General features: G+C 52.0%; 5 protein-coding genes across 5 annotated transcripts; all 5 read right to left on the minus strand.

The window, feature by feature from the left end:
- Positions 1-287: 287 nt before the first annotated feature.
- Positions 288-1,175, minus strand: LOC147002649 (uncharacterized). The gene has a single exon (XM_085842560.1). The coding sequence runs from the start codon at positions 1,173-1,175 to the stop codon at positions 288-290; it is 888 nt and encodes a 295-aa protein (XP_085698686.1).
- Positions 1,176-5,662: 4,487 nt separating this feature from the next.
- On the minus strand, positions 5,663-7,708 carry LOC147002650 (uncharacterized). The gene has a single exon (XM_085842561.1). It carries the CDS (start codon positions 7,706-7,708, stop codon positions 5,663-5,665), a length of 2,046 nt encoding a protein of 681 aa, XP_085698687.1.
- Positions 7,709-10,854: 3,146 nt separating this feature from the next.
- Positions 10,855-12,900, minus strand: LOC147002651 (uncharacterized). The gene has a single exon (XM_085842562.1). It carries the CDS (start codon positions 12,898-12,900, stop codon positions 10,855-10,857), a length of 2,046 nt encoding a protein of 681 aa, XP_085698688.1.
- A 3,097-nt stretch (positions 12,901-15,997) lies between these two features.
- LOC147002652 (uncharacterized) lies at positions 15,998-18,043 on the minus strand. Its single transcript, XM_085842563.1, has one exon. The coding sequence runs from the start codon at positions 18,041-18,043 to the stop codon at positions 15,998-16,000; it is 2,046 nt and encodes a 681-aa protein (XP_085698689.1).
- A 3,125-nt stretch (positions 18,044-21,168) lies between these two features.
- On the minus strand, positions 21,169-23,214 carry LOC147002653 (uncharacterized). The gene has a single exon (XM_085842564.1). The coding sequence runs from the start codon at positions 23,212-23,214 to the stop codon at positions 21,169-21,171; it is 2,046 nt and encodes a 681-aa protein (XP_085698690.1).
- Positions 23,215-25,953: the final 2,739 nt, after the last annotated feature.

A 25,953-nucleotide genomic window follows, 5' to 3' on the forward strand; every position in this document is an offset into this window, starting at 1 on the left:
GTGGCCCTGCTTTTGGGGTTATCTTTAGGCTCCTTGTTGTTGAGGAGTCACTATTGGCCTCTCAGTCTGTCCCTGTAACAGAGTCTCTCACTTTCTCAGGGCTGATTTCCTAATCCCTGAGCCCTGGAGACAGCACTTCATTATTATTGCCACCTGCCATCCCTCCTTATAGTTAGCAAGACACCTTGCATTTCGGGAAGTCACTAGAGTTGGGTTTTTGATGCACATCCTTCCTGGGATGGGTACCTTCTAGGGTTCCAAATTGGGTCTCTTCAGGATTTTGATTTCTAGATGCAAGGTGTACTGTCGGGGAGAGAGAGCATATCTAAAAGAGTCTGATATTCTTCTGGAGTGAGAGGCAGCTCAGGTGTTGTGTCCATTTGCTCCCCTGTTTCCTCCACATTCACAGGTGCAGGCTCCTGCTCCTCAAGTTGGACTTCGGTCAGCAGTTGATCGAGAAAGAGCTCCAGAGGGTCTGTGTACCCATTTTGAATGGGGGCCTGTGCTTGGCCTGGTCCAGAGGGCTGTGCCACTTGGGGAGGCTGGGACTCTCCCCACAAGTTTGGCGAGATGCTTGGGACCGAGGTATGCATGCACAAATTTGCTGCTTCATCCACGGGCAGTAAGCTGTCCTGGGAACCTTCAGGGTCCCTGCCGCCAGGATCAATACCCAAATTCAAAGGGGCTGGTACACGATCTTCCACCTGGACTTTGTCCAGCAGTTCGTCAAAGAGAAGTTCCAGAGGGCCTACGTTGCTTGCTTGAGTGGGGACCTGTTCTTGGCCTGTTCCACAGGGCTGTGCCACTTGGGAAACTTGGGACTCTCTGCAGAAGGAGGGTGAGTTGCTGGTGACCGTACATCCTGCTTCTTCCTGTGGCAACGAGTACTCCTGTGCACCTTCATGCCCCCTGCCTACCTGACCTGCAGGGGCCACACCCCACACTTGTGAGGACAGGAAGTCTTGATCTTGAGCTGTGGGCCTGCCCCTCCTGTGGCGCCAAGCTCTTTGGTTTTGCAACCATATGTGGATCGTGTCCTCTGGCAACCCTGTCTCACGTGCCAGCTCCTCCCTGGTAGCATAGCCTGCTCGTGGGTTCCTCTCAAATGCTTGTGCTAGGATCCTGCGCTGCGACAAGGAGAGTCCAGTGCGAGGCCTTCTGCTGGACGATCGCATGCCTCTACCATGTACCCTGGAGCCTAGCTCTTCCTGGAGCTGTGGTGAGGCTATCTGGTTGAAGCCTCAGGTGAACCTCTTTGAGGCATGCCCCTCCCCATCCATTGCGATTTCCTGTGGTTCTGAAACCACACCCAGATGCAGCAATCTGGGATCCCCATTCTCCTGGCCAGGTCCTTCCTCTCCTTGAAGCTCAGGTATCTGTTCTAGTTGAAAGCTGATAGGGCCTCCTCTTGCCATTCCTGTCAAACCGTCTTCCTTCGCCGTGAGAATTCTCGTGCCAACCATTGCCACCAACACGGATGCCAGCTTCTGCCATGGTGCCAATGACGGCCTCCCAGGAGTCCTCACCTTGGTAGAATCTACTCAGGACCGCTCCAGAACAAACAGAAGCTGCAGCAAATGCCTGCAGAGTGGCTGTGACCACGGCCCCATAAATACCTCTGCCTCTGCTCAGGTATTCCCGCCCACTACCTACCAGTTAGGTGCCTTGGGCTACAGAACATGCCTACCCCTTCTTCCCAGTGCCACCAAGAAGCGCCATGCCTGCCACGCCTGCCGCCAGACATTAGGGAACCAGGAGGCAGACCTCAAGGGTCCTTGCCACACCTGCCAAGCCTGGCACACGACGTCAGTGCACCAGGAGGCAGACCTCAAGCGCCCATGCCAAAACTGCCAAGCCTGGCACATGACGTCAGGGCACCAGGAGGCGGACCTCAAGCGTCTTCTGACACTTTGCAAAGTCTCCCCAAAGGCTCCTCATCCCTGGCAAGCCACGGGGTTGCCATTCTAGACCCACACCCAGGGAGCACACAAAAGTCAGAAGACTCGCCATTCCCATCAGCCATATCATTCATTGACTGGTAGGTGGCAGAGGTACCAGGACACCTATGAGAAGGGGAGCAGTCTTCAGTAAAGCTCGGGGAATTGGACTCAGCCTTCCAGGATTCCCAAGCCCTATGAAAGCCATGTTCATTTCATCCCATCGGGAATTCAATCAGCTTACAAAGACAATACCTCCCACTGAGTATCCCAATTTCATGGTCTGAGACCCAAAGACATCATCACCTCCAGCCTATCTCTAGAGGGTTTCAGATCCCCTTTTCGGCTTTCCAAGTCTAGCCCCTATTATGAGGACAAAAGGGAACAGCACCTATACTGAGATCAAAATGAAACTCTAAACAGCCCCCCAGGCACCTGGCAGCAACACACAGAGACAATTATGAACAGGCACACACTCAGACTACACACAAACACACACACACACACACATACACACACACACAAACCCGCATTCATGCAGTCACGCACGCACACACACACACACAAACACACACACAAACACATGCAGGCAAACACTAGCACACACATACACACACACACACACACACACATGCTCGCGAATATCCTAAGAGAGGAGAAAGTCACGACCATGGTTGGTGTAGGGGCAGAGGAAGACATGAAGAGAGAGACAAAAACAGATGTGGAGGGAAGGGGGAAAGGATTTAGGGACAGAGGGTGGAGGGTGGTAGGGAGAGAGTGACAGAGTGCAGAAGGAAGGGAAAAATGAATAGAGAGAGATAGGGAAGTAGGAAGATAGAAAGTGTATGGAAGGGAGGGAGTACATATGGGAGGGTAGAAGGATGGAAAGAGAGATGGAGAGAGGAAGAGATGGTGAAATGGAGGCAAGGAGGGAAATTGGAGGGAGAGGGAGAGACAGAAAGACATAGAGAGACAAACAGACAGACAGACAGACAGAGACAGAGAGAGATGGAGACAACTTACAAGGTGTTTCTTTCACAGAGTGCATGAAAAGGAGCCTGGAAGCCCAGCAGTGGTGGCGCATGTCTTTAATCCAAGCACTTAGGAGGCAGAGGAAGGCAGATTCCTGAGTTCCAGGCCAGCCTGGTCTACGAAGTGAATTCCAGGACAGCCACAGCTACACAGAGAAACCCTGTCTCAAAAAAACAAAACAAAACAAAAACAAAAACCAAAAAACAAAAAACAAAAAACAAAAGAAAAAAAAGAAAAGAAAAGAAAAAAGTAAGAAAGAAAGAAAAAAGAAAGAAAGGAAGGAATGAAGGAAAGAACATCACCTGTACTGAGATCAAAATGAAACTCTAAGCAGCCCCCCAGGCACCTGGCAGCAACACACAGAGACAATAGTGAACAGGCACACCCTCAGACCACACACACACATACATGCACGCACACACGCACACACACACACACACGCACACACACACACACACACACACACACACACACACACACACACATGCTCGCAAATATCCTAAGGGAGGAGAAAGTCACGACCATGGATGGGGTTAGGGGCAGAGGAAGACACGAAGAGAGAGACAATCACAGATGTGGAGAGAAGGGGGAAGGGATTTAGGGACAGAGGGTGCAGGGTGGTAGGGATAGAGTGACAGAGTGCAGAAGGAAAGGAAGAATGGATAGAGAGAGATAGGGAAGTAGGGAGGTAGAAAGTGGATGGAAGGGAGGGGGTGCAGATGGGAGGGTAGAGGGATGGGAAGAGAGACAGAGAGTGGAAGAGATGGTGAAATGGAGGCAAGGAGGGAAATGGAAGGGGGAACAAAAGAGAAATGAAGGGAGAGAGAGAGACAGAGACAGACACATGGACATAGACAGAGAGAGAGGGAGACAACTTACAATGTGTTTCTTTCACAGACTATATGAAAAGGAGCCTGGAAGTCCAGCAGTTCTGGTGCCTGTCTTTAATCCCAGCACTTGGGAGGCAGAGGCAGGCAGATTCCTGAGTTCCAGGCCAGCCTGGTCTACGAAGTGAATTCCAGGACAGCCACAGCTATACAGAGAAACCCTGTCTCAAAAAAACAAAAATAACAAACAAAAAAAAAAAGAAGAAAGGAAGAAAGAAAGAAAGAAAGAAAGAAAGAAAGAAAGAAAGAAAGAAAGAAAGAAAGAAAGAAAGAAAAAAGAAAGGAAGGAAGGAAGGAAGGAAGGAAGGAAGGAAGGAAGGAAGGAAGAAAGAAAAGGAGCCTGGAAGCTTGAAATACCAGTAGGTTGTGCACTTTCTATGGAGCAGGGTGAATAAAAGAGTTGATCGTCTTCTTGCATGTGCTGTGTTTGCTGGGGGTATGTTCTGTGCTCTTAGATCTCTGGAGTTAGCCTTGAACACTGGAGACACTTCAAATAAGTTGTCCTGAGGTGATGGCCATCAAATGAGAGACTGTTTTGTCCTGCTGGCATGCCATAAGGCTCTCTGTAGAATTGTAGGTCATTGTAGATGGTAAACATACCATGCCCTCCAATGTGGGTCAAGGATCAACTTGGAGCTCCATGTAAACAGCATGACCTTGAAGACTTGGTAATCTCAAGATCAAAAGAGGGATTAGGGAGGGTGCTGGGGATTAATCCCATCAGGAGCAGAAAGACCTCCAGATTGATTTAGGCACGCATGGATGAATGGTTGGATAGATGGATGAATGGATGGATGAAGAATGGACTGATGGCTGTGTTTCAAGTTGGGAAAAAGATGTTCACACCTAGCTGCACTGTATTCCCAAGATGATCATCTTTACAAGGTTATGCCTTACACATTCTTCTTTCAGTTGACATTCCACCTGCTTGTTACTAGATCAAGCAAGCCCGTCTCTCCACTGGACACAGCCCAGACTTCCTTGTTCTCTCCCCTTCCTACCTGGCCTCTCTGCATCCCTCCTGAATACCTTCCTATGTCTTTCATCCCTTTTAAATGGAAAGCTCATGCACATTCTCCGGGTACAACAAAACAGCCTATTCAACCCACCCCTCATCCCACAAAACAGCACACAAACACACAAACAAATTTTGTCAAAACCAGTAAACTTTATTGAAAGCAATGGAAACAAACTACACAAAACCAAACCAAACCCAACAAAGCCAATCCCCCCTCCCAAAAGAAAGAGAAAAACAAAAGAAAAAGAAAGTGAAAAAGAAAACAACCAAAAGACCTATGAGTAGTAGATATGAAAGGACGGGCTTGTAAATCCTTGCACAGCTCTGCACAAAGCATCTGTAAGGATAGCAGCAGTCCATATAACCCAGGGAAGGAGTCCACTCTCCCCATTGCCCTAGGGTAGTGTGTGTCCTCTGTAGTGAAACCTAGTCCTAATGTCCCGTGTGATTTCCTAGGGTCCACTGGAGACAGTCACTAGGTGTGGCCCTGCTTTTGGGGTTATCTTTAGGCTCCTTTTTGTTGAGGAGTCACTATTGGTCTCTCCGTCTGTCGTCTGTCCCTGTAGCAGAGTCTCTCACTTTGTCAAGGCTGATTTCCTAATCCCCGGGCCCTGGAGGCAGCACTTCATTATTATCCACACCTGCCAACCATCCTTATAGTTAGCGAGACACTTTGCATTTCGGGAAGTCCCTGGAGTTGGGTTTTGGATGCACATCCTTCCTTGCTGGGATGGGTACCTTCTCCAGTTCCAAATCTGGTCTCTTCAGGACTTTGACCTCTGGGGTTTCTAGAAGCAAGGGCTACTGTCGGGGAGACACAGCATATCTAGAAGAGTCTGATATTCTTCTGGAGTGAGAGGCAGCTCAGGTGTCGTGTCCATTTGCTCCCCTGTTTCCTCCACATTCACAGGGGCAGGCCCCTGCTCCTCAAGTTGGACTTCGGTCAGCAGTTGATCAAGGAAGAGTTCCAGGGGGTCCGTGTTCCCACCTTGAGTGGGGGCCTGTGCTTGGCCTGGTCCAGAGTGCTGTGCCACTTGGGGAGGCTGGGACTCTCTGCTGAAGGTTGGCCAGATGCTAGGGACCGAGGTATCCATGCCCGAATTTGTTGCTTCATCCAGGGGCAGTAAGCTGTCCTGGGAACCTTCATGCTCCCTGCTGCCAGGATTTCTACCCCAGTCCAGTGGGGCTGGCACGTGCTCTTCCTTTGGGACTTCGTCAAGCAGTTGATCAAGGAGGAGTTCCACAGGGCCTGTGCTGTCTGCTTGAGTGCGGGCATCTCCTTGGCCCGCTCCACAGGGCTGTGCCACTTGGGAAGGCTGGGACTCTCTGCAGAAGGAGGGTGCGTCACTGGGGCATGAAGTATCCATGCCTGTACTTCCTGCTTCTTCCTGTGGCCAAAAGCTATCCCAGGAACCTTCATGCACCCTGCCACCAGGACCTCCGTCCAAATTCAGAAGGGCTGGAGCATGTTCTTCTACTTGGACTTCATCCAGCTGTTGATAGAGGAAGAGCTCCAGGGGATCCGTGTTCCCACCTTGAGTGGGGGCCTGTGCTTGGCATGGTCCAGAGGGCTGAGCCACTTGGGGAGGCTGGGACTCTCTGCAGAAGCTTGGCCAGATACTAGGGATGCAGGTATCCATGCCCGAATTTTCTGCTTCATCCAGGGGCAGTAAGCTGTCCTGGGAACCTTCATGCTCCCTGCTGCCAGGATTTCTACCCCAGTCCAGTGGGGCTGGCACATGCTCTTCCTTTGGGACTTTGTCCAGCAGTTGATCAAGGAGGAGTTCCACAGGCCCTGTGCTGTCTGCTTGAGTGCGGGCATCGCCTTGGCCCGCTCCACAGGGCTGTGCCACTTGGGAAGGCTGGGACTCTCTGCAGAAGGAGGGTGCGTCACTGGGGCATGAAGTATCCATGCCTGTGCTTCCTGCTTCTTCCTGTGGCCAAAAGCTATCCCAGGAACCTTCATGCACCCTGCCACCAGGACCTCCGTCCAAATTCAGAGGGGCTGGAGCATGCTCTTCTACTTGGACTTCATCCAGCAGTTGATCAAGAAGGAGTTCCAGAGAGCCTGCGTTGCCTCCTTGAGTGGGGGCCTCTTGTTGGCCTGCTCCACGGGGCTGTGCCACTTGGGAAGGCTGGGACTCTCCGCAGAAGGAGGGCAAGTCGCTAGGGCTCGAGGTATCCATGCCCGTACTTCCTGCTTCTTCCTGTGGCAACAAGCTCTCCTGGGCACCTTCATGCTCTCTGTCTTGCAGACCTGCAGGGGCCCCATGCGACCCTTGTGAAGCCAGCAAGTTTTGATCTTGAGCTGTGGGCCTGCCCGTCTTGTGGCGCTGCCGAGCTCTTCGGTTTTGAAACCATATGTGGATCGTGTCCTCGGGCAACCCTGTCTCACGCGCCAGCTCCTCCCTGGTAGCAAAGCCTGGTCGTGGGTTCCTCACAAAGGCTTGCCCTAGGATCCTGCGCTGTAGCAAGGTGAGTCGAGTGCGAGGCCTTCTGCTGGATGAGCGCACGCCTCTACCCTGTGGCCTGGATCCAAGCTCTCCCTGGAGCTGTGGCGAGGCTAGCCGGCTGGAGCCTCTGATGGACCTCTTTGAGGCATGCCCCTCCTCTCCACTGCGATTCCTGCGGTTCTGATACCACACGCGGATGCGGCAATCTGAGACCCCTATTCGCTGGGCCAGATCCTTCCTCTCCTTGAAGCTCAGGTATCTCTTCTTCTTGAAAGCTGATTGCAGGGCCTCCTCTTGCCAGTCCTGCCAAACCGTCTTCCTGCGCCGCCGGGATTCCCCTGCCACACCACTGCCACCAACAGGGCTGCCAGCTTCTGCCATGGTGCCAATGACAGCCTCCCAGGAGTCCTCACCTTGGGAGGATCTACTCAGGACCGCTCCAGAACAAATACAAGCTGCAGCAAATGCCTGCAGAGTGGCTGTGACCACGGCCCCTTAAATACCCCTGCCTCTGCTCAGGTAGTCCCGCCCACTACCTACCAGTTAGGCGCCTTGGGCTACAGAACATGCCTACCCCTTCTTCCGGGTGCTGCCAAGAAGCGCCACGCCTGCCATGCCTGCCGCCAGACATCAGGGCACCAGGAGGCAGACCTCAAGCGTCCTTGCCACACCTGCCAAGCCTGGCACCTGACATCGGGGCACCAGGAGGCAGACCTCACGCATCCTCTGACACTCAGCAAAGTCTCCCCAAAGGCTCCTCATCCCTGGCAAGCCATGGGATCGCCATTCTAGAACCACACCCAGGGAGCACACAAGAGACAGAGGACTCGCCATTCCCATCAGCCATATCATTCATTGACTGGCAGGTGGCAGAGGTACCAGGACACCTATGAGAAGGGGAGCAGTCTTCAGTAAAGCTTGGGGAATTGCACTCAGCCTTCCAGGAATCCCAAGCCCTATGGAAGCCATGTTCATTTCATCCCATCCGGATTCAATCAGCTTACAAAGACAAGACCTCCCACTGACCATCCCAACCTCATGGTCACAGATCCAAAGACATCACCACCTCCAGCCTATCTCTAGAGTGTTTCAGACCCCCTTCCTTGGCTTTCCAAGTCTGACCCTGCTGTGGGGACAAGAGGGAACATCACCTGTACTGAGATCAAAATGAAACTCTAACAGCCCCCCAGGCACCTGGCAGCAACACAAAGAGACAATTGTGAACAGGCACACCCTCAGACCACACACACACATACATGCACGCACACACGTACACACACACATGCACACACACACAAACATACACACACACACACACAAACACACATGCTCGCAAATATCCTAATGGAGGAGAAAGTCACGACCATGGATGGGGTTAGGGGCAGAGGAAGACACGAAGAGAGAGACAATCACAGATGTGGAGAGAAGGGGGAAGGGATTTAGGCACAGAGGGTGGAGGGTGGTAGGGAGAGAGTGACAGAGTGCAGAAGGAAGGGAAGAATGGATAGAGAGAGATAGGGAAGTAGGGAGGTAGAAAGTGGATGGAAGGGAGGGAGTGCATATGGGAGGGTAGAGGGATGGGAAGAGAGACAGAGAGTGGAAGAGATGGTGAAATGGAGGCAAGGAGGGAAATGGGAGGGGGAACAAAAGAGAAATGGAGGGAGAGAGAGAGACAGAGACAGACACACGGACAGAGACACAGAGAGAGGGAGACACCTTACAATGTTTTTCTTTCACAGATTATATGAAAAGGAGCCTGGAAGCCCAGCAGTGGTGGCGCATGTCTTTAATCCCAGCACTTGGGAGGCAGAGGCAGGCAGATTCCTGAGTTCCAGGCCAGCCTGGTCTACGAAGTGAATTCCAGGACAGCCACAGCTATACAGAGAAACCCTGTCTCAAAAAAACAAAAATAACAAACAAAAAAAAAAAGAAGAAAGGAAGAAAGAAAGAAAGAAAGAAAGAAAGAAAGAAAGAAAGAAAGAAAAAAGAAAGGAAGGAAGGAAGGAAGGAAGGAAGGAAGGAAGGAAGGAAGGAAGGAAGGAAGGAAGAAAGAAAAGGAGCCTGGAAGCTTGAAATACCAGTAGGTTGTGCACTTTCTATGGAGCAGGGTGAATAAAAGAGTTGATCGTCTTCTTGCATGTGCTGTGTTTGCTGGGGGTATGTTCTGTGCTCTTAGATCTCTGGAGTTAGCCTTGAACACTGGAGACACTTCAAATAAGTTGTCCTGAGGTGATGGCCATCAAATGAGAGACTGTTTTGTCCTGCTGGCATGCCATAAGGCTCTCTGTAGAATTGTAGGTCATTGTAGATGGTAAACATACCATGCCCTCCAATGTGGGTCAAGGATCAACTTGGAGCTCCATGTAAACAGCATGACCTTGAAGACTTGGTAATCTCAAGATCAAAAGAGGGATTAGGGAGGGTGCTGGGGATTAATCCCATCAGGAGCAGAAAGACCTCCAGATTGATTTAGGCACGCATGGATGAATGGTTGGATAGATGGATGAATGGATGGATGAAGAATGGACTGATGGCTGTGTTTCAAGTTGGGAAAAAGATGTTCACACCTAGCTGCACTGTATTCCCAAGATGATCATCTTTACAAGGTTATGCCTTACACATTCTTCTTTCAGTTGACATTCCACCTGCTTGTTACTAGATCAAGCAAGCCCGTCTCTCCACTGGACACAGCCCAGACTTCCTTGTTCTCTCCCCTTCCTACCTGGCCTCTCTGCATCCCTCCTGAATACCTTCCTATGTCTTTCATCCCTTTTAAATGGAAAGCTCATGCACATTCTCCGGGTACAACAAAACAGCCTATTCAACCCACCCCTCATCCCACAAAACAGCACACAAACACACAAACAAATTTTGTCAAAACCAGTAAACTTTATTGAAAGCAATGGAAACAAACTACACAAAACCAAACCAAACCCAACAAAGCCAATCCCCCCTCCCAAAAGAAAGAGAAAAACAAAAGAAAAAGAAAGTGAAAAAGAAAACAACCAAAAGACCTATGAGTAGTAGATATGAAAGGACGGGCTTGTAAATCCTTGCACAGCTCTGCACAAAGCATCTGTAAGGATAGCAGCAGTCCATATAACCCAGGGAAGGAGTCCACTCTCCCCATTGCCCTAGGGTAGTGTGTGTCCTCTGTAGTGAAACCTAGTCCTAATGTCCCGTGTGATTTCCTAGGGTCCACTGGAGACAGTCACTAGGTGTGGCCCTGCTTTTGGGGTTATCTTTAGGCTCCTTGTTGTTGAGGAGTCACTATTGGTCTCTCCGTCTGTCGTCTGTCCCTGTAGCAGAGTCTCTCACTTTGTCAAGGCTGATTTCCTAATCCCCGGGCCCTGGAGGCAGCACTTCATTATTATCCACACCTGCCAACCATCCTTATAGTTAGCGAGACACTTTGCATTTCGGGAAGTCCCTGGAGTTGGGTTTTGGATGCACATCCTTCCTTGCTGGGATGGGTACCTTCTCCAGTTCCAAATCTGGTCTCTTCAGGACTTTGACCTCTGGGGTTTCTAGAAGCAAGGGCTACTGTCGGGGAGACACAGCATATCTAGAAGAGTCTGATATTCTTCTGGAGTGAGAGGCAGCTCAGGTGTCGTGTCCATTTGCTCCCCTGTTTCCTCCACATTCACAGGGGCAGGCCCCTGCTCCTCAAGTTGGACTTCGGTCAGCAGTTGATCAAGGAAGAGTTCCAGGGGGTCCGTGTTCCCACCTTGAGTGGGGGCCTGTGCTTGGCCTGGTCCAGAGTGCTGTGCCACTTGGGGAGGCTGGGACTCTCTGCTGAAGGTTGGCCAGATGCTAGGGACCGAGGTATCCATGCCCGAATTTGTTGCTTCATCCAGGGGCAGTAAGCTGTCCTGGGAACCTTCATGCTCCCTGCTGCCAGGATTTCTACCCCAGTCCAGTGGGGCTGGCACGTGCTCTTCCTTTGGGACTTCGTCAAGCAGTTGATCAAGGAGGAGTTCCACAGGGCCTGTGCTGTCTGCTTGAGTGCGGGCATCTCCTTGGCCCGCTCCACAGGGCTGTGCCACTTGGGAAGGCTGGGACTCTCTGCAGAAGGAGGGTGCGTCACTGGGGCATGAAGTATCCATGCCTGTACTTCCTGCTTCTTCCTGTGGCCAAAAGCTATCCCAGGAACCTTCATGCACCCTGCCACCAGGACCTCCGTCCAAATTCAGAAGGGCTGGAGCATGGTCTTCTACTTGGACTTCATCCAGCTGTTGATAGAGGAAGAGCTCCAGGGGATCCGTGTTCCCACCTTGAGTGGGGGCCTGTGCTTGGCATGGTCCAGAGGGCTGAGCCACTTGGGGAGGCTGGGACTCTCTGCAGAAGCTTGGCCAGATACTAGGGATGCAGGTATCCATGCCCGAATTTTCTGCTTCATCCAGGGGCAGTAAGCTGTCCTGGGAACCTTCATGCTCCCTGCTGCCAGGATTTCTACCCCAGTCCAGTGGGGCTGGCACATGCTCTTCCTTTGGGACTTTGTCCAGCAGTTGATCAAGGAGGAGTTCCACAGGGCCTGTGCTGTCTGCTTGAGTGCGGGCATCGCCTTGGCCCGCTCCACAGGGCTGTGCCACTTGGGAAGGCTGGGACTCTCTGCAGAAGGAGGGTGCGTCACTGGGGCATGAAGTATCCATGCCTGTGCTTCCTGCTTCTTCCTGTGGCCAAAAGCTATCCCAGGAACCTTCATGCACCCTGCCACCAGGACCTCCGTCCAAATTCAGAGGGGCTGGAGCATGCTCTTCTACTTGGACTTCATCCAGCAGTTGATCAAGAAGGAGTTCCAGAGAGCCTGCGTTGCCTCCTTGAGTGGGGGCCTCTTGTTGGCCTGCTCCACGGGGCTGTGCCACTTGGGAAGGCTGGGACTCTCCGCAGAAGGAGGGCAAGTCGCTAGGGCTCGAGGTATCCATGCCCGTACTTCCTGCTTCTTCCTGTGGCAACAAGCTCTCCTGGGCACCTTCATGCTCTCTGTCTTGCAGACCTGCAGGGGCCCCATGCGACCCTTGTGAAGCCAGCAAGTTTTGATCTTGAGCTGTGGGCCTGCCCGTCTTGTGGCGCTGCCGAGCTCTTCGGTTTTGAAACCATATGTGGATCGTGTCCTCGGGCAACCCTGTCTCACGCGCCAGCTCCTCCCTGGTAGCAAAGCCTGGTCGTGGGTTCCTCACAAAGGCTTGCCCTAGGATCCTGCGCTGTAGCAAGGTGAGTCGAGTGCGAGGCCTTCTGCTGGATGAGCGCACGCCTCTACCCTGTGGCCTGGATCCAAGCTCTCCCTGGAGCTGTGGCGAGGCTAGCCGGCTGGAGCCTCTGATGGACCTCTTTGAGGCATGCCCCTCCTCTCCACTGCGATTCCTGCGGTTCTGATACCACACGCGGATGCGGCAATCTGAGACCCCTATTCGCTGGGCCAGATCCTTCCTCTCCTTGAAGCTCAGGTATCTCTTCTTCTTGAAAGCTGATTGCAGGGCCTCCTCTTGCCAGTCCTGCCAAACCGTCTTCCTGCGCCGCCGGGATTCCCCTGCCACACCACTGCCACCAACAGGGCTGCCAGCTTCTGCCATGGTGCCAATGACAGCCTCCCAGGAGTCCTCACCTTGGGAGGATCTACTCAGGACCGCTCCAGAACAAATACAAGCTGCAGCAAATGCCTGCAGAGTGGCTGTGACCACGGCCCCTTAAATACCCCTGCCTCTGCTCAGGTAGTCCCGCCCACTACCTACCAGTTAGGCGCCTTGGGCTACAGAACATGCCTACCCCTTCTTCCGGGTGCTGCCAAGAAGCGCCACGCCTGCCATGCCTGCCGCCAGACATCAGGGCACCAGGAGGCAGACCTCAAGCGTCCTTGCCACACCTGCCAAGCCTGGCACCTGACATCGGGGCACCAGGAGGCAGACCTCACGCATCCTCTGACACTCAGCAAAGTCTCCCCAAAGGCTCCTCATCCCTGGCAAGCCATGGGATCGCCATTCTAGAACCACACCCAGGGAGCACACAAGAGACAGAGGACTCGCCATTCCCATCAGCCATATCATTCATTGACTGGCAGGTGGCAGAGGTACCAGGACACCTATGAGAAGGGGAGCAGTCTTCAGTAAAGCTTGGGGAATTGCACTCAGCCTTCCAGGAATCCCAAGCCCTATGGAAGCCATGTTCATTTCATCCCATCCGGATTCAATCAGCTTACAAAGACAAGACCTCCCACTGACCATCCCAACCTCATGGTCACAGATCCAAAGACATCACCACCTCCAGCCTATCTCTAGAGTGTTTCAGACCCCCTTCCTTGGCTTTCCAAGTCTGACCCTGCTGTGGGGACAAGAGGGAACATCACCTGTACTGAGATCAAAATGAAACTCTAACAGCCCCCCAGGCACCTGGCAGCAACACAAAGAGACAATTGTGAACAGGCACACCCTCAGACCACACACACACATACATGCACGCACACACGTACACACACACATGCACACACACACAAACATACACACACACACACAAACACACATGCTCGCAAATATCCTAATGGAGGAGAAAGTCACGACCATGGATGGGGTTAGGGGCAGAGGAAGACACGAAGAGAGAGACAATCACAGATGTGGAGAGAAGGGGGAAGGGATTTAGGCACAGAGGGTGGAGGGTGGTAGGGAGAGAGTGACAGAGTGCAGAAGGAAGGGAAGAATGGATAGAGAGAGATAGGGAAGTAGGGAGGTAGAAAGTGGATGGAAGGGAGGGAGTGCATATGGGAGGGTAGAGGGATGGGAAGAGAGACAGAGAGTGGAAGAGATGGTGAAATGGAGGCAAGGAGGGAAATGGGAGGGGGAACAAAAGAGAAATGGAGGGAGAGAGAGAGACAGAGACAGACACACGGACAGAGACACAGAGAGAGGGAGACACCTTACAATGTTTTTCTTTCACAGAATATATGAAAAGGAGCCTGGAAGCCCAGCAGTGGTGGCGCATGTCTTTAATCCCAGCACTTGGGAGGCAGAGGCAGGCAGATTCCTGAGTTCCAGGCCAGCCTGGTCTACGAAGTGAATTCCAGGACAGCCACAGCTATACAGAGAAACCCTGTCTCAAAAAAACAAAAATAACAAACAAAAAAAAAAAGAAGAAAGGAAGAAAGGAAGAAAGAAAGAAAGAAAGAAGGAAGGAAGGAAGGAAGGAAGGAAGGAAGGAAGGAAGGAAGAAAGAAAAGGAGCCTGGAAGCTTGAAATACCAGTAGGTTGTGCACTTTCTATGGAGCAGGGTGAATAAAAGAGTTGATCGTCTTCTTGCATGTGCTGTGTTTGCTGGGGGTATGTTCTGTGCTCTTAGATCTCTGGAGTTAGCCTTGAACACTGGAGACACTTCAAATAAGTTGTCCTGAGGTGATGGCCATCAAATGAGAGACTGTTTTGTCCTGCTGGCATGCCATAAGGCTCTCTGTAGAATTGTAGGTCATTGTAGATGGTAAACATACCATGCCCTCCAATGTGGGTCAAGGATCAACTTGGAGCTCCATGTAAACAGCATGACCTTGAAGACTTGGTAATCTCAAGATCAAAAGAGGGATTAGGGAGGGTGCTGGGGATTAATCCCATCAGGAGCAGAAAGACCTCCAGATTGATTTAGGCACGCATGGATGAATGGTTAGATAGATGGATGAATGGATGGATGAAGAATGGACTGATGGCTGTGTTTCAAGTTGGGAAAAAGATGTTCACACCTAGCTGCACTGTATTCCCAAGATGATCATCTTTACAAGGTTATGCCTTACACATTCTTCTTTCAGTTGACATTCCACCTGCTTGTTACTAGATCAAGCAAGCCCGTCTCTCCACTGGACACAGCCCAGCCTTCCTTGTTCTCTCGCCTTCCTACCTGGCCTCTCTGCATCCCTCCTGAATACCTTCCTATGTCTTTCATCCCTTTTAAATGGAAAGCTCATGCACATTCTCCAGGTACAACAAAACAGCCTATTCACCCCACCCCTCATCCCACAAAACAGCACACATACACACAAACAAATTTTGTCAAAACCAGTAAACTTTATTGAAAGCAATGGAAACAAACTACACAAAACCAAACCAAACCCAACAAAGCCAATCCCCCCTCCCAAAAGAAAGAGAAAAACAAAAGAAAAAGAAAGTGAAAAAGAAAACAACCAAAAGACCTATGAGTAGCAGATATGAAAGGACGGGCTTGTAAATCCTTGCACAGCTCTGCACAAAGCATCTGTAAGGATAGCAGCAGTCCATATAACCCAGGGAAGGAGTCCATTCTCCCCATTGCCCTAGGGTAGTGTGTGTCCTCTGTAGTTAAACCTAGTCCTAGTGTCCCGTGTGATTTCCTAGGATCCACTGGAGACAGTCACTAGGTGTGGCCCTGCTTTTGGGGTTATCTTTAGGCTCCTTGTTGTTGAGGAGTCACTATTGGTCTCTCCGTCTGTCCCTGTAGCAGAGTCTCTCACTTTGTCAAGGCTGATTTCCTAATCCCCGGGCCCTGGAGGCAGCACTTCATTATTATCCACACCTGCCAACCATCCTTATAGTTAGCGAGACACTTTGCATTTCGGGAAGTCCCTGGAGTTGGGTTTTGGATGCACATCCTTCCTTGCTGGGATGGGTACCTTCTCCAGTTCCAAATCTGGTCTCTTCAGGACTTTGACCTCTGGGGTTTCTAGAAGCAAGGGCTACTGTCGGGGAGACACAGCATATCTAGAAGAGTCTGATATTCTTCTGGAGTGAGAGGCAGCTCAGGTATCGTGTCCATTTGCTCCCCTGTTTCCTCCACATTCACAGGGGCAGGCCCCTGCTCCTCAAGTTGGACTTCGGTCAGCAGTTGATCAAGGAAGAGTTCCAGGGGGTCCGTGTTCCCACCTTGAGTGGGGGCCTGTGCTTGGCCTGGTCCAGAGTGCTGTGCCACTTGGGGAGGCTGGGACTCTCTGCTGAAGGTTGGCCAGATGCTAGGGACCGAGGTATCCATGCCCGAATTTGTTGCTTCATCCAGGGGCAGTAAGCTGTCCTGGGAACCTTCATGCTCCCTGCTGCCAGGATTTCTACCCCAGTCCAGTGGGGCTGGCACGTGCTCTTCCTTTGGGACTTCGTCAAGCAGTTGGTCAAGGAGGAGTTCCACAGGGCCTGTGCTGTGCGCTTGAGTGCGGGCATCGCCTTGGCCCGCTCCACAGGGCTGTGCCACTTGGGAAGGCTGGGACCCTCTGCAGAAGGAGGGTGCGTCACTGGGGCATGAAGTATCCATGCCTGTACTTCCTGCTTCTTCCTGTGGCCAAAAGCTATCCCAGGAACCTTCATGCACCCTGCCACCAGGACCTCCGTCCAAATTCAGAAGGGCTGGAGCATGGTCTTCTACTTGGACTTCATCCAGCTGTTGATAGAGGAAGAGCTCCAGGGGATCCGTGTTCCCACTTTGAGTGGGGGCCTGTGCTTGGCATGGTCCAGAGGGCTGAGCCACTTGGGGAGGCTGGGACTCTCTGCAGAAGCTTGGCCAGATACTAGGGATGCAGGTATCCATGCCTGAATTTTCTGCTTCATCCAGGGGCAGTAAGCTGTCCTGGGAACCTTCATGCTCCCTGCTGCCAGGATTTCTACCCCAATCCAGTGGGGCTGGCACATGCTCTTCCTTTGGGACTTCGTCTAGCAGTTGGTCAAGGAGGAGTTCCACAGGGCCTGTGCTGTCTGCTTGAGTGCGGGCATCGCCTTGGCCCGCTCCACAGGGCTGTGTCACTTGGGAAGGCTGGGACTCTCTGCAGAAGGAGGGTGCGTCACTGGGGCATGAAGTATCCATGCCTGTGCTTCCTGCTTCTTCCTGTGGCCAAAAGCTATCCCAGGAACCTTCATGCACCCTGCCACCAGGACCTCCGTCCAAATTCAGAGGGGCTGGAGCATGCTCTTCTACTTGGACTTCATCCAGCAGTTGATCAAGAAGGAGTTCCAGAGAGCCTGCGTTGCCTCCTTGAGTGGGGGCCTCTTGTTGGCCTGCTCCACAGGGCTGTGCCACTTGGGAAGGCTGGGACTCTCCGCAGAAGGAGGGCAAGTCGCTAGGGCTCGAGGTATCCATGCCCGTACTTCCTGCTTCTTCCTGTGGCAACAAGCTCTCCTGGGCACCTTCATGCTCTCTGTCTTGCAGACCTGCAGGGGCCCCATGCGACCCTTGTGAAGCCAGCAAGTTTTGATCTTGAGCTGTGGGCCTGCCCGTCTTGTGGCGCTGCCGAGCTCTTCGGTTTTGAAACCATATGTGGATCGTGTCCTCGGGCAACCCTGTCTCACGCGCCAGCTCCTCCCTGGTAGCAAAGCCTGGTCGTGGGTTCCTCACAAAGGCTTGCCCTAGGATCCTGCGCTGTAGCAAGGTGAGTCGAGTGCGAGGCCTTCTGCTGGATGAGCGCACGCCTCTACCCTGTGGCCTGGATCCAAGCTCTCCCTGGAGCTGTGGCGAGGCTAGCCGGCTGGAGCCTCTGATGGACCTCTTTGAGGCATGCCCCTCCTCTCCACTGCGATTCCTGCGGTTCTGATACCACACGCGGATGCGGCAATCTGAGACCCCTATTCGCTGGGCCAGATCCTTCCTCTCCTTGAAGCTCAGGTATCTCTTCTTCTTGAAAGCTGATTGCAGGGCCTCCTCTTGCCAGTCCTGCCAAACCGTCTTCCTGCGCCGCCGGGATTCCCCTGCCACACCACTGCCACCAACAGGGCTGCCAGCTTCTGCCATGGTGCCAATGACAGCCTCCCAGGAGTCCTCACCTTGGGAGGATCTACTCAGGACCGCTCCAGAACAAATACAAGCTGCAGCAAATGCCTGCAGAGTGGCTGTGACCATGGCCCCTTAAATACCCCTGCCTCTGCTCAGGTAGTCCCGCCCACTACCTACCAGTTAGGCGCCTTGGGCTACAGAACATGCCTACCCCTTCTTCCGGGTGCTGCCAAGAAGCGCCACGCCTGCCATGCCTGCCGCCAGACATCAGGGCACCAGGAGGCAGACCTCAAGCGTCCTTGCCACACCTGCCAAGCCTGGCACCTGACATCGGGGCACCAGGAGGCAGACCTCACGCATCCTCTGACACTCAGCAAAGTCTCCCCAAAGGCTCCTCATCCCTGGCAAGCCATGGGATCGCCATTCTAGAACCACACCCAGGGAGCACACAAGAGACAGAGGACTCGCCATTCCCATCAGCCATATCATTCATTGACTGGCAGGTGGCAGAGGTACCAGGACACCTATGAGAAGGGGAGCAGTCTTCAGTAAAGCTTGGGGAATTGCACTCAGCCTTCCAGGAATCCCAAGCCCTATGGAAGCCATGTTCATTTCATCCCATCCGGATTCAATCAGCTTACAAAGACAAGACCTCCCACTGACCATCCCAACCTCATGGTCACAGATCCAAAGACATCACCACCTCCAGCCTATCTCTAGAGTGTTTCAGACCCCCTTCCTTGGCTTTCCAAGTCTGACCCTGCTGTGGGGACAAGAGGGAACATCACCTGTACTGAGATCAAAATGAAACTCTAACAGCCCCCCAGGCACCTGGCAGCAACACAAAGAGACAATTGTGAACAGGCACACCCTCAGACCACACACACACATACATGCACGCACACACGTACACACACACATGCACACACACACAAACATACACACACACACACACAAACACACATGCTCGCAAATATCCTAATGGAGGAGAAAGTCACGACCATGGATGGGGTTAGGGGCAGAGGAAGACACGAAGAGAGAGACAATCACAGATGTGGAGAGAAGGGGGAAGGGATTTAGGCACAGAGGGTGGAGGGTGGTAGGGAGAGAGTGACAGAGTGCAGAAGGAAGGGAAGAATGGATAGAGAGAGATAGGGAAGTAGAAAGGTAGAAAGTGGATGGAAGGGAGGGAGTGCATATGGGAGGGTAGAGGGATGGGAAGAGAGACAGAGAGTGGAAGAAATGGTGAAATGGAGGCAAGGAGGGAAATGGGAGGGGGAACAAAAGAGAAATGGAGGGAGAGAGAGAGACAGAGACAGACACACGGACAGAGACACAGAGAGAGGGAGACACCTTACAATGTTTTTCTTTCACAGATTATATGAAAAGGAGCCTGGAAGCCCAGCAGTGGTGGCCCATGTCTTTAATCCCAGCACTTGGGAGGCAGAGGCAGGCAGATTCCTGAGTTCCAGGCCAGCCTGGTCTACGAAGTGAATTCCAGGACAGCCACAGCTATACAGAGAAACCCTGTCTCAAAAAAACAAAAATAACAAACAAAAAAAAAAAAAGAAGAAAGGAAGAAAGAAAGAAAGAAAGAAAGAAAGAAAGAAAGAAAGAAAGAAAAAAGAAAGGAAGGAAGGAAGGAAGGAAGGAAGGAAGGAAGGAAGGAAGGAAGAAAGAAAAGGAGCCTGGAAGCTTGAAATACCAGTAGGTTGTGCACTTTCTATGGAGCAGGGTGAATAAAAGAGTTGATCGTCTTCTTGCATGTGCTGTGTTTGCTGGGGGTATGTTCTGTGCTCTTAGATCTCTGGAGTTAGCCTTGAACACTGGAGACACTTCAAATAAGTTGTCCTGAGGTGATGGCCATCAAATGAGAGACTGTTTTGTCCTGCTGGCATGCCATAAGGCTCTCTGTAGAATTGTAGGTCATTGTAGATGGTAAACATATCATGCCCTCCAATGTGGGTCAAGGATCAACTTGGAGCTCCATGTAAACAGCATGACCTTGAAGACTTGGTAATCTCAAGATCAAAAGAGGGATTAGGGAGGGTGCTGGGGATTAATCCCATCAGGAGCAGAAACACCTCCAGATTGATTTAGGCACGCATGGATGAATGGTTGGATAGATGGATGAATGGATGAAAAATGGACTGATGGCTGTGTTTCAAGTTGGGAAAAAGATGTTCACACCTAGCTGCACTGTATTCCCAAGATGATCATCTTTACAAGGTTATGCCTTACACATTCTTCTTTCAGTTGACATTCCACCTGCTTGTTACTAGATCAAGCAAGCCCGTCTCTCCACTGGACACAGCCCAGCCTTCCTTGTTCTCTCGCCTTCCTACCTGGCCTCTCTGCATCCCTCCTGAATACCTTCCTATGTCTTTCATCCCTTTTAAATGGAAAGCTCATGCACATTCTCCAGGTACAACAAAACAGCCTATTCACCCCACCCCTCATCCCACAAAACAGCACACATACACACAAACAAATTTTGTCAAAACCAGTAAACTTTATTGAAAGCAATGGAAACAAACTACACAAAACCAAACCAAACCCAACAAAGCCAATCCCCCCTCCCAAAAGAAAGAGAAAAACAAAAGAAAAAGAAAGTGAAAAAGAAAACAACCAAAAGACCTATGAGTAGCAGATATGAAAGGACGGGCTTGTAAATCCTTGCACAGCTCTGCACAAAGCATCTGTAAGGATAGCAGCAGTCCATATAACCCAGGGAAGGAGTCCATTCTCCCCATTGCCCTAGGGTAGTGTGTGTCCTCTGTAGTTAAACCTAGTCCTAGTGTCCCGTGTGATTTCCTAGGATCCACTGGAGACAGTCACTAGGTGTGGCCCTGCTTTTGGGGTTATCTTTAGGCTCCTTGTTGTTGAGGAGTCACTATTGGTCTCTCCGTCTGTCCCTGTAGCAGAGTCTCTCACTTTGTCAAGGCTGATTTCCTAATCCCCGGGCCCTGGAGGCAGCACTTCATTATTATCCACACCTGCCAACCATCCTTATAGTTAGCGAGACACTTTGCATTTCGGGAAGTCCCTGGAGTTGGGTTTTGGATGCACATCCTTCCTTGCTGGGATGGGTACCTTCTCCAGTTCCAAATCTGGTCTCTTCAGGACTTTGACCTCTGGGGTTTCTAGAAGCAAGGGCTACTGTCGGGGAGACACAGCATATCTAGAAGAGTCTGATATTCTTCTGGAGTGAGAGGCAGCTCAGGTGTCGTGTCCATTTGCTCCCCTGTTTCCTCCACATTCACAGGGGCAGGCCCCTGCTCCTCAAGTTGGACTTCGGTCAGCAGTTGATCAAGGAAGAGTTCCAGGGGGTCCGTGTTCCCACCTTGAGTGGGGGCCTGTGCTTGGCCTGGTCCAGAGTGCTGTGCCACTTGGGGAGGCTGGGACTCTCTGCTGAAGGTTGGCCAGATGCTAGGGACCGAGGTATCCATGCCCGAATTTGTTGCTTCATCCAGGGGCAGTAAGCTGTCCTGGGAACCTTCATGCTCCCTGCTGCCAGGATTTCTACCCCAGTCCAGTGGGGCTGGCACGTGCTCTTCCTTTGGGACTTCGTCAAGCAGTTGATCAAGGAGGAGTTCCACAGGGCCTGTGCTGTGCGCTTGAGTGCGGGCATCGCCTTGGCCCGCTCCACAGGGCTGTGCCACTTGGGAAGGCTGGGACCCTCTGCAGAAGGAGGGTGCGTCACTGGGGCATGAAGTATCCATGCCTGTACTTCCTGCTTCTTCCTGTGGCCAAAAGCTATCCCAGGAACCTTCATGCACCCTGCCACCAGGACCTCCGTCCAAATTCAGAAGGGCTGGAGCATGGTCTTCTACTTGGACTTCATCCAGCTGTTGATAGAGGAAGAGCTCCAGGGGATCCGTGTTCCCACCTTGAGTGGGGGCCTGTGCTTGGCATGGTCCAGAGGGCTGAGCCACTTGGGGAGGCTGGGACTCTCTGCAGAAGCTTGGCCAGATACTAGGGATGCAGGTATCCATGCCCGAATTTTCTGCTTCATCCAGGGGCAGTAAGCTGTCCTGGGAACCTTCATGCTCCCTGCTGCCAGGATTTCTACCCCAATCCAGTGGGGCTGGCACATGCTCTTCCTTTGGGACTTCGTCTAGCAGTTGGTCAAGGAGGAGTTCCACAGGGCCTGTGCTGTCTGCTTGAGTGCGGGCATCGCCTTGGCCCGCTCCACAGGGCTGTGCCACTTGGGAAGGCTGGGACTCTCTGCAGAAGGAGGGTGCGTCACTGGGGCATGAAGTATCCATGCCTGTGCTTCCTGCTTCTTCCTGTGGCCAAAAGCTATCCCAGGAACCTTCATGCACCCTGCCACCAGGACCTCCGTCCAAATTCAGAGGGGCTGGAGCATGCTCTTCTACTTGGACTTCATCCAGCAGTTGATCAAGAAGGAGTTCCAGAGAGCCTGCGTTGCCTCCTTGAGTGGGGGCCTCTTGTTGGCCTGCTCCACGGGGCTGTGCCACTTGGGAAGGCTGGGACTCTCCGCAGAAGGAGGGCAAGTCGCTAGGGCTCGAGGTATCCATGCCCGTACTTCCTGCTTCTTCCTGTGGCAACAAGCTCTCCTGGGCACCTTCATGCTCTCTGTCTTGCAGACCTGCAGGGGCCCCATGCGACCCTTGTGAAGCCAGCAAGTTTTGATCTTGAGCTGTGGGCCTGCCCGTCTTGTGGCGCTGCCGAGCTCTTCGGTTTTGAAACCATATGTGGATCGTGTCCTCGGGCAACCCTGTCTCACGCGCCAGCTCCTCCCTGGTAGCAAAGCCTGGTCGTGGGTTCCTCACAAAGGCTTGCCCTAGGATCCTGCGCTGTAGCAAGGTGAGTCGAGTGCGAGGCCTTCTGCTGGATGAGCGCACGCCTCTACCCTGTGGCCTGGATCCAAGCTCTCCCTGGAGCTGTGGCGAGGCTAGCCGGCTGGAGCCTCTGATGGACCTCTTTGAGGCATGCCCCTCCTCTCCACTGCGATTCCTGCGGTTCTGATACCACACGCGGATGCGGCAATCTGAGACCCCTATTCGCTGGGCCAGATCCTTCCTCTCCTTGAAGCTCAGGTATCTCTTCTTCTTGAAAGCTGATTGCAGGGCCTCCTCTTGCCAGTCCTGCCAAACCGTCTTCCTGCGCCGCCGGGATTCCCCTGCCACACCACTGCCACCAACAGGGCTGCCAGCTTCTGCCATGGTGCCAATGACAGCCTCCCAGGAGTCCTCACCTTGGGAGGATCTACTCAGGACCGCTCCAGAACAAATACAAGCTGCAGCAAATGCCTGCAGAGTGGCTGTGACCACGGCCCCTTAAATACCCCTGCCTCTGCTCAGGTAGTCCCGCCCACTACCTACCAGTTAGGCGCCTTGGGCTACAGAACATGCCTACCCCTTCTTCCGGGTGCTGCCAAGAAGCGCCACGCCTGCCATGCCTGCCGCCAGACATCAGGGCACCAGGAGGCAGACCTCAAGCGTCCTTGCCACACCTGCCAAGCCTGGCACCTGACATCGGGGCACCAGGAGGCAGACCTCACGCATCCTCTGACACTCAGCAAAGTCTCCCCAAAGGCTCCTCATCCCTGGCAAGCCATGGGATCGCCATTCTAGAACCACACCCAGGGAGCACACAAGAGACAGAGGACTCGCCATTCCCATCAGCCATATCATTCATTGACTGGCAGGTGGCAGAGGTACCAGGACACCTATGAGAAGGGGAGCAGTCTTCAGTAAAGCTTGGGGAATTGCACTCAGCCTTCCAGGAATCCCAAGCCCTATGGAAGCCATGTTCATTTCATCCCATCCGGATTCAATCAGCTTACAAAGACAAGACCTCCCACTGACCATCCCAACCTCATGGTCACAGATCCAAAGACATCACCACCTCCAGCCTATCTCTAGAGTGTTTCAGACCCCCTTCCTTGGCTTTCCAAGTCTGACCCTGCTGTGGGGACAAGAGGGAACATCACCTGTACTGAGATCAAAATGAAACTCTAACAGCCCCCCAGGCACCTGGCAGCAACACAAAGAGACAATTGTGAACAGGCACACCCTCAGACCACACACACACATACATGCACGCACACACGTACACACACACATGCACACACACACAAACATACACACACACACACAAACACACATGCTCGCAAATATCCTAATGGAGGAGAAAGTCACGACCATGGATGGGGTTAGGGGCAGAGGAAGACACGAAGAGAGAGACAATCACAGATGTGGAGAGAAGGGGGAAGGGATTTAGGCACAGAGGGTGGAGGGTGGTAGGGAGAGAGTGACAGAGTGCAGAAGGAAGGGAAGAATGGATAGAGAGAGATAGGGAAGTAGGGAGGTAGAAAGTGGATGGAAGGGAGGGAGTGCATATGGGAGGGTAGAGGGATGGGAAGAGAGACAGAGAGTGGAAGAGATGGTGAAATGGAGGCAAGGAGGGAAATGGGAGGGGGAACAAAAGAGAAATGGAGGGAGAGAGAGAGACAGAGACAGACACACGGACAGAGACACAGAGAGAGGGAGACACCTTACAATGTTTTTCTTTCACAGAATATATGAAAAGGAGCCTGGAAGCCCAGCAGTGGTGGCGCATGTCTTTAATCCCAGCACTTGGGAGGCAGAGGCAGGCAGATTCCTGAGTTCCAGGCCAGCCTGGTCTACGAAGTGAATTCCAGGACAGCCACAGCTATACAGAGAAACCCTGTCTCAAAAAAACAAAAATAACAAACAAAAAAAAAAAGAAGAAAGGAAGAAAGGAAGAAAGAAAGAAAGAAAGAAAGAAGGAAGGAAGGAAGGAAGGAAGGAAGGAAGGAAGGAAGGAAGGAAGGAAGGAAGGAAGGAAGAAAGAAAACGAGCCTGGAAGCTTGAAATACCAGTAGGTTGTGCACTTTCTATGGAGCAGGGTGAATAAAAGAGTTGATCGTCTTCTTGCATGTGCTGTGTTTGCTGGGGGTATGTTCTGTGCTCTTAGATCTCTGGAGTTAGCCTTGAACACTGGAGACACTTCAAATAAGTTGTCCTGAGGTGATGGCCATCAAATGAGAGACTGTTTTGTCCTGCTGGCATGCCATAAGGCTCTCTGTAGAATTGTAGGTCATTGTAGATGGTAAACATACCATGCCCTCCAATGTGGGTCAAGGATCAACTTGGAGCTCCATGTAAACAGCATGACCTTGAAGACTTGGTAATCTCAAGATCAAAAGAGGGATTAGGGAGGGTGCTGGGGATTAATCCCATCAGGAGCAGAAAGACCTCCAGATTGATTTAGGCACGCATGGATGAATGGTTGGATAGATGGATGAATGGATGGATGAAGAATGGACTGATGGCTGTGTTTCAAGTTGGGAAAAAGATGTTCACACCTAGCTGCACTGTATTCCCAAGATGATCATCTTTACAAGGTTATGCCTTACACATTCTTCTTTCAGTTGACATTCCACCTGCTTGTTACTAGATCAAGCAAGCCCGTCTCTCCACTGGACACAGCCCAGCCTTCCTTGTTCTCTCCCCTTCCTACCTGGCCTCTCTGCATCCCTCCTGAATACCTTCCTATGTCTTTCATCCCTTTTAAATGGAAAGCTCATGCACAATCTCCGGGTACAACAAAACAGCCTATTCACCCCACCCCTCATCCCACAAAACAGCACACATACACACAAACAAATTTTGTCAAAACCAGTAAACTTTATTGAAAGCAATGGAAACAAACTACACAAAACCAAACCAAACCCAACAAAGCCAATCCCCCCTCCCAAAAGAAAGAGAAAAACAAAAGAAAAAGAAAGTGAAAAAGAAAACAACCAAAAGACCTATGAGTAGCAGATATGAAAGGACGGGCTTGTAAATCCTTGCACAGCTCTGCACAAAGCATCTGTAAGGATAGCAGCAGTCCATATAACCCAGGGAAGGAGTCCATTCTCCCCATTGCCCTAG

Source organism: Mus caroli, unplaced genomic scaffold (genome assembly GCF_978045245.1).
Source record: "Mus caroli unplaced genomic scaffold, Mus_caroli_1 scaffold_9, whole genome shotgun sequence".
NCBI classification, from domain to species: Eukaryota; Metazoa; Chordata; class Mammalia; order Rodentia; family Muridae; genus Mus; species Mus caroli.

What these genes read in the sequence shown, in the direction of transcription:
- LOC147002651 (XM_085842562.1), bottom strand. Translation starts at nt 12,900, where the DNA reads ATGGCAGAAGCTGGCAGCCCTGTTGGTGGCAGTGGTGTGGCAGGGGAA.
- LOC147002652 (XM_085842563.1), bottom strand. Translation starts at nt 18,043, where the DNA reads ATGGCAGAAGCTGGCAGCCCTGTTGGTGGCAGTGGTGTGGCAGGGGAA.
- LOC147002650 (XM_085842561.1), bottom strand. Translation starts at nt 7,708, where the DNA reads ATGGCAGAAGCTGGCAGCCCTGTTGGTGGCAGTGGTGTGGCAGGGGAA.
- LOC147002653 (XM_085842564.1), bottom strand. Translation starts at nt 23,214, where the DNA reads ATGGCAGAAGCTGGCAGCCCTGTTGGTGGCAGTGGTGTGGCAGGGGAA.
- LOC147002649 (XM_085842560.1), bottom strand. Translation starts at nt 1,175, where the DNA reads ATGCGATCGTCCAGCAGAAGGCCTCGCACTGGACTCTCCTTGTCGCAG.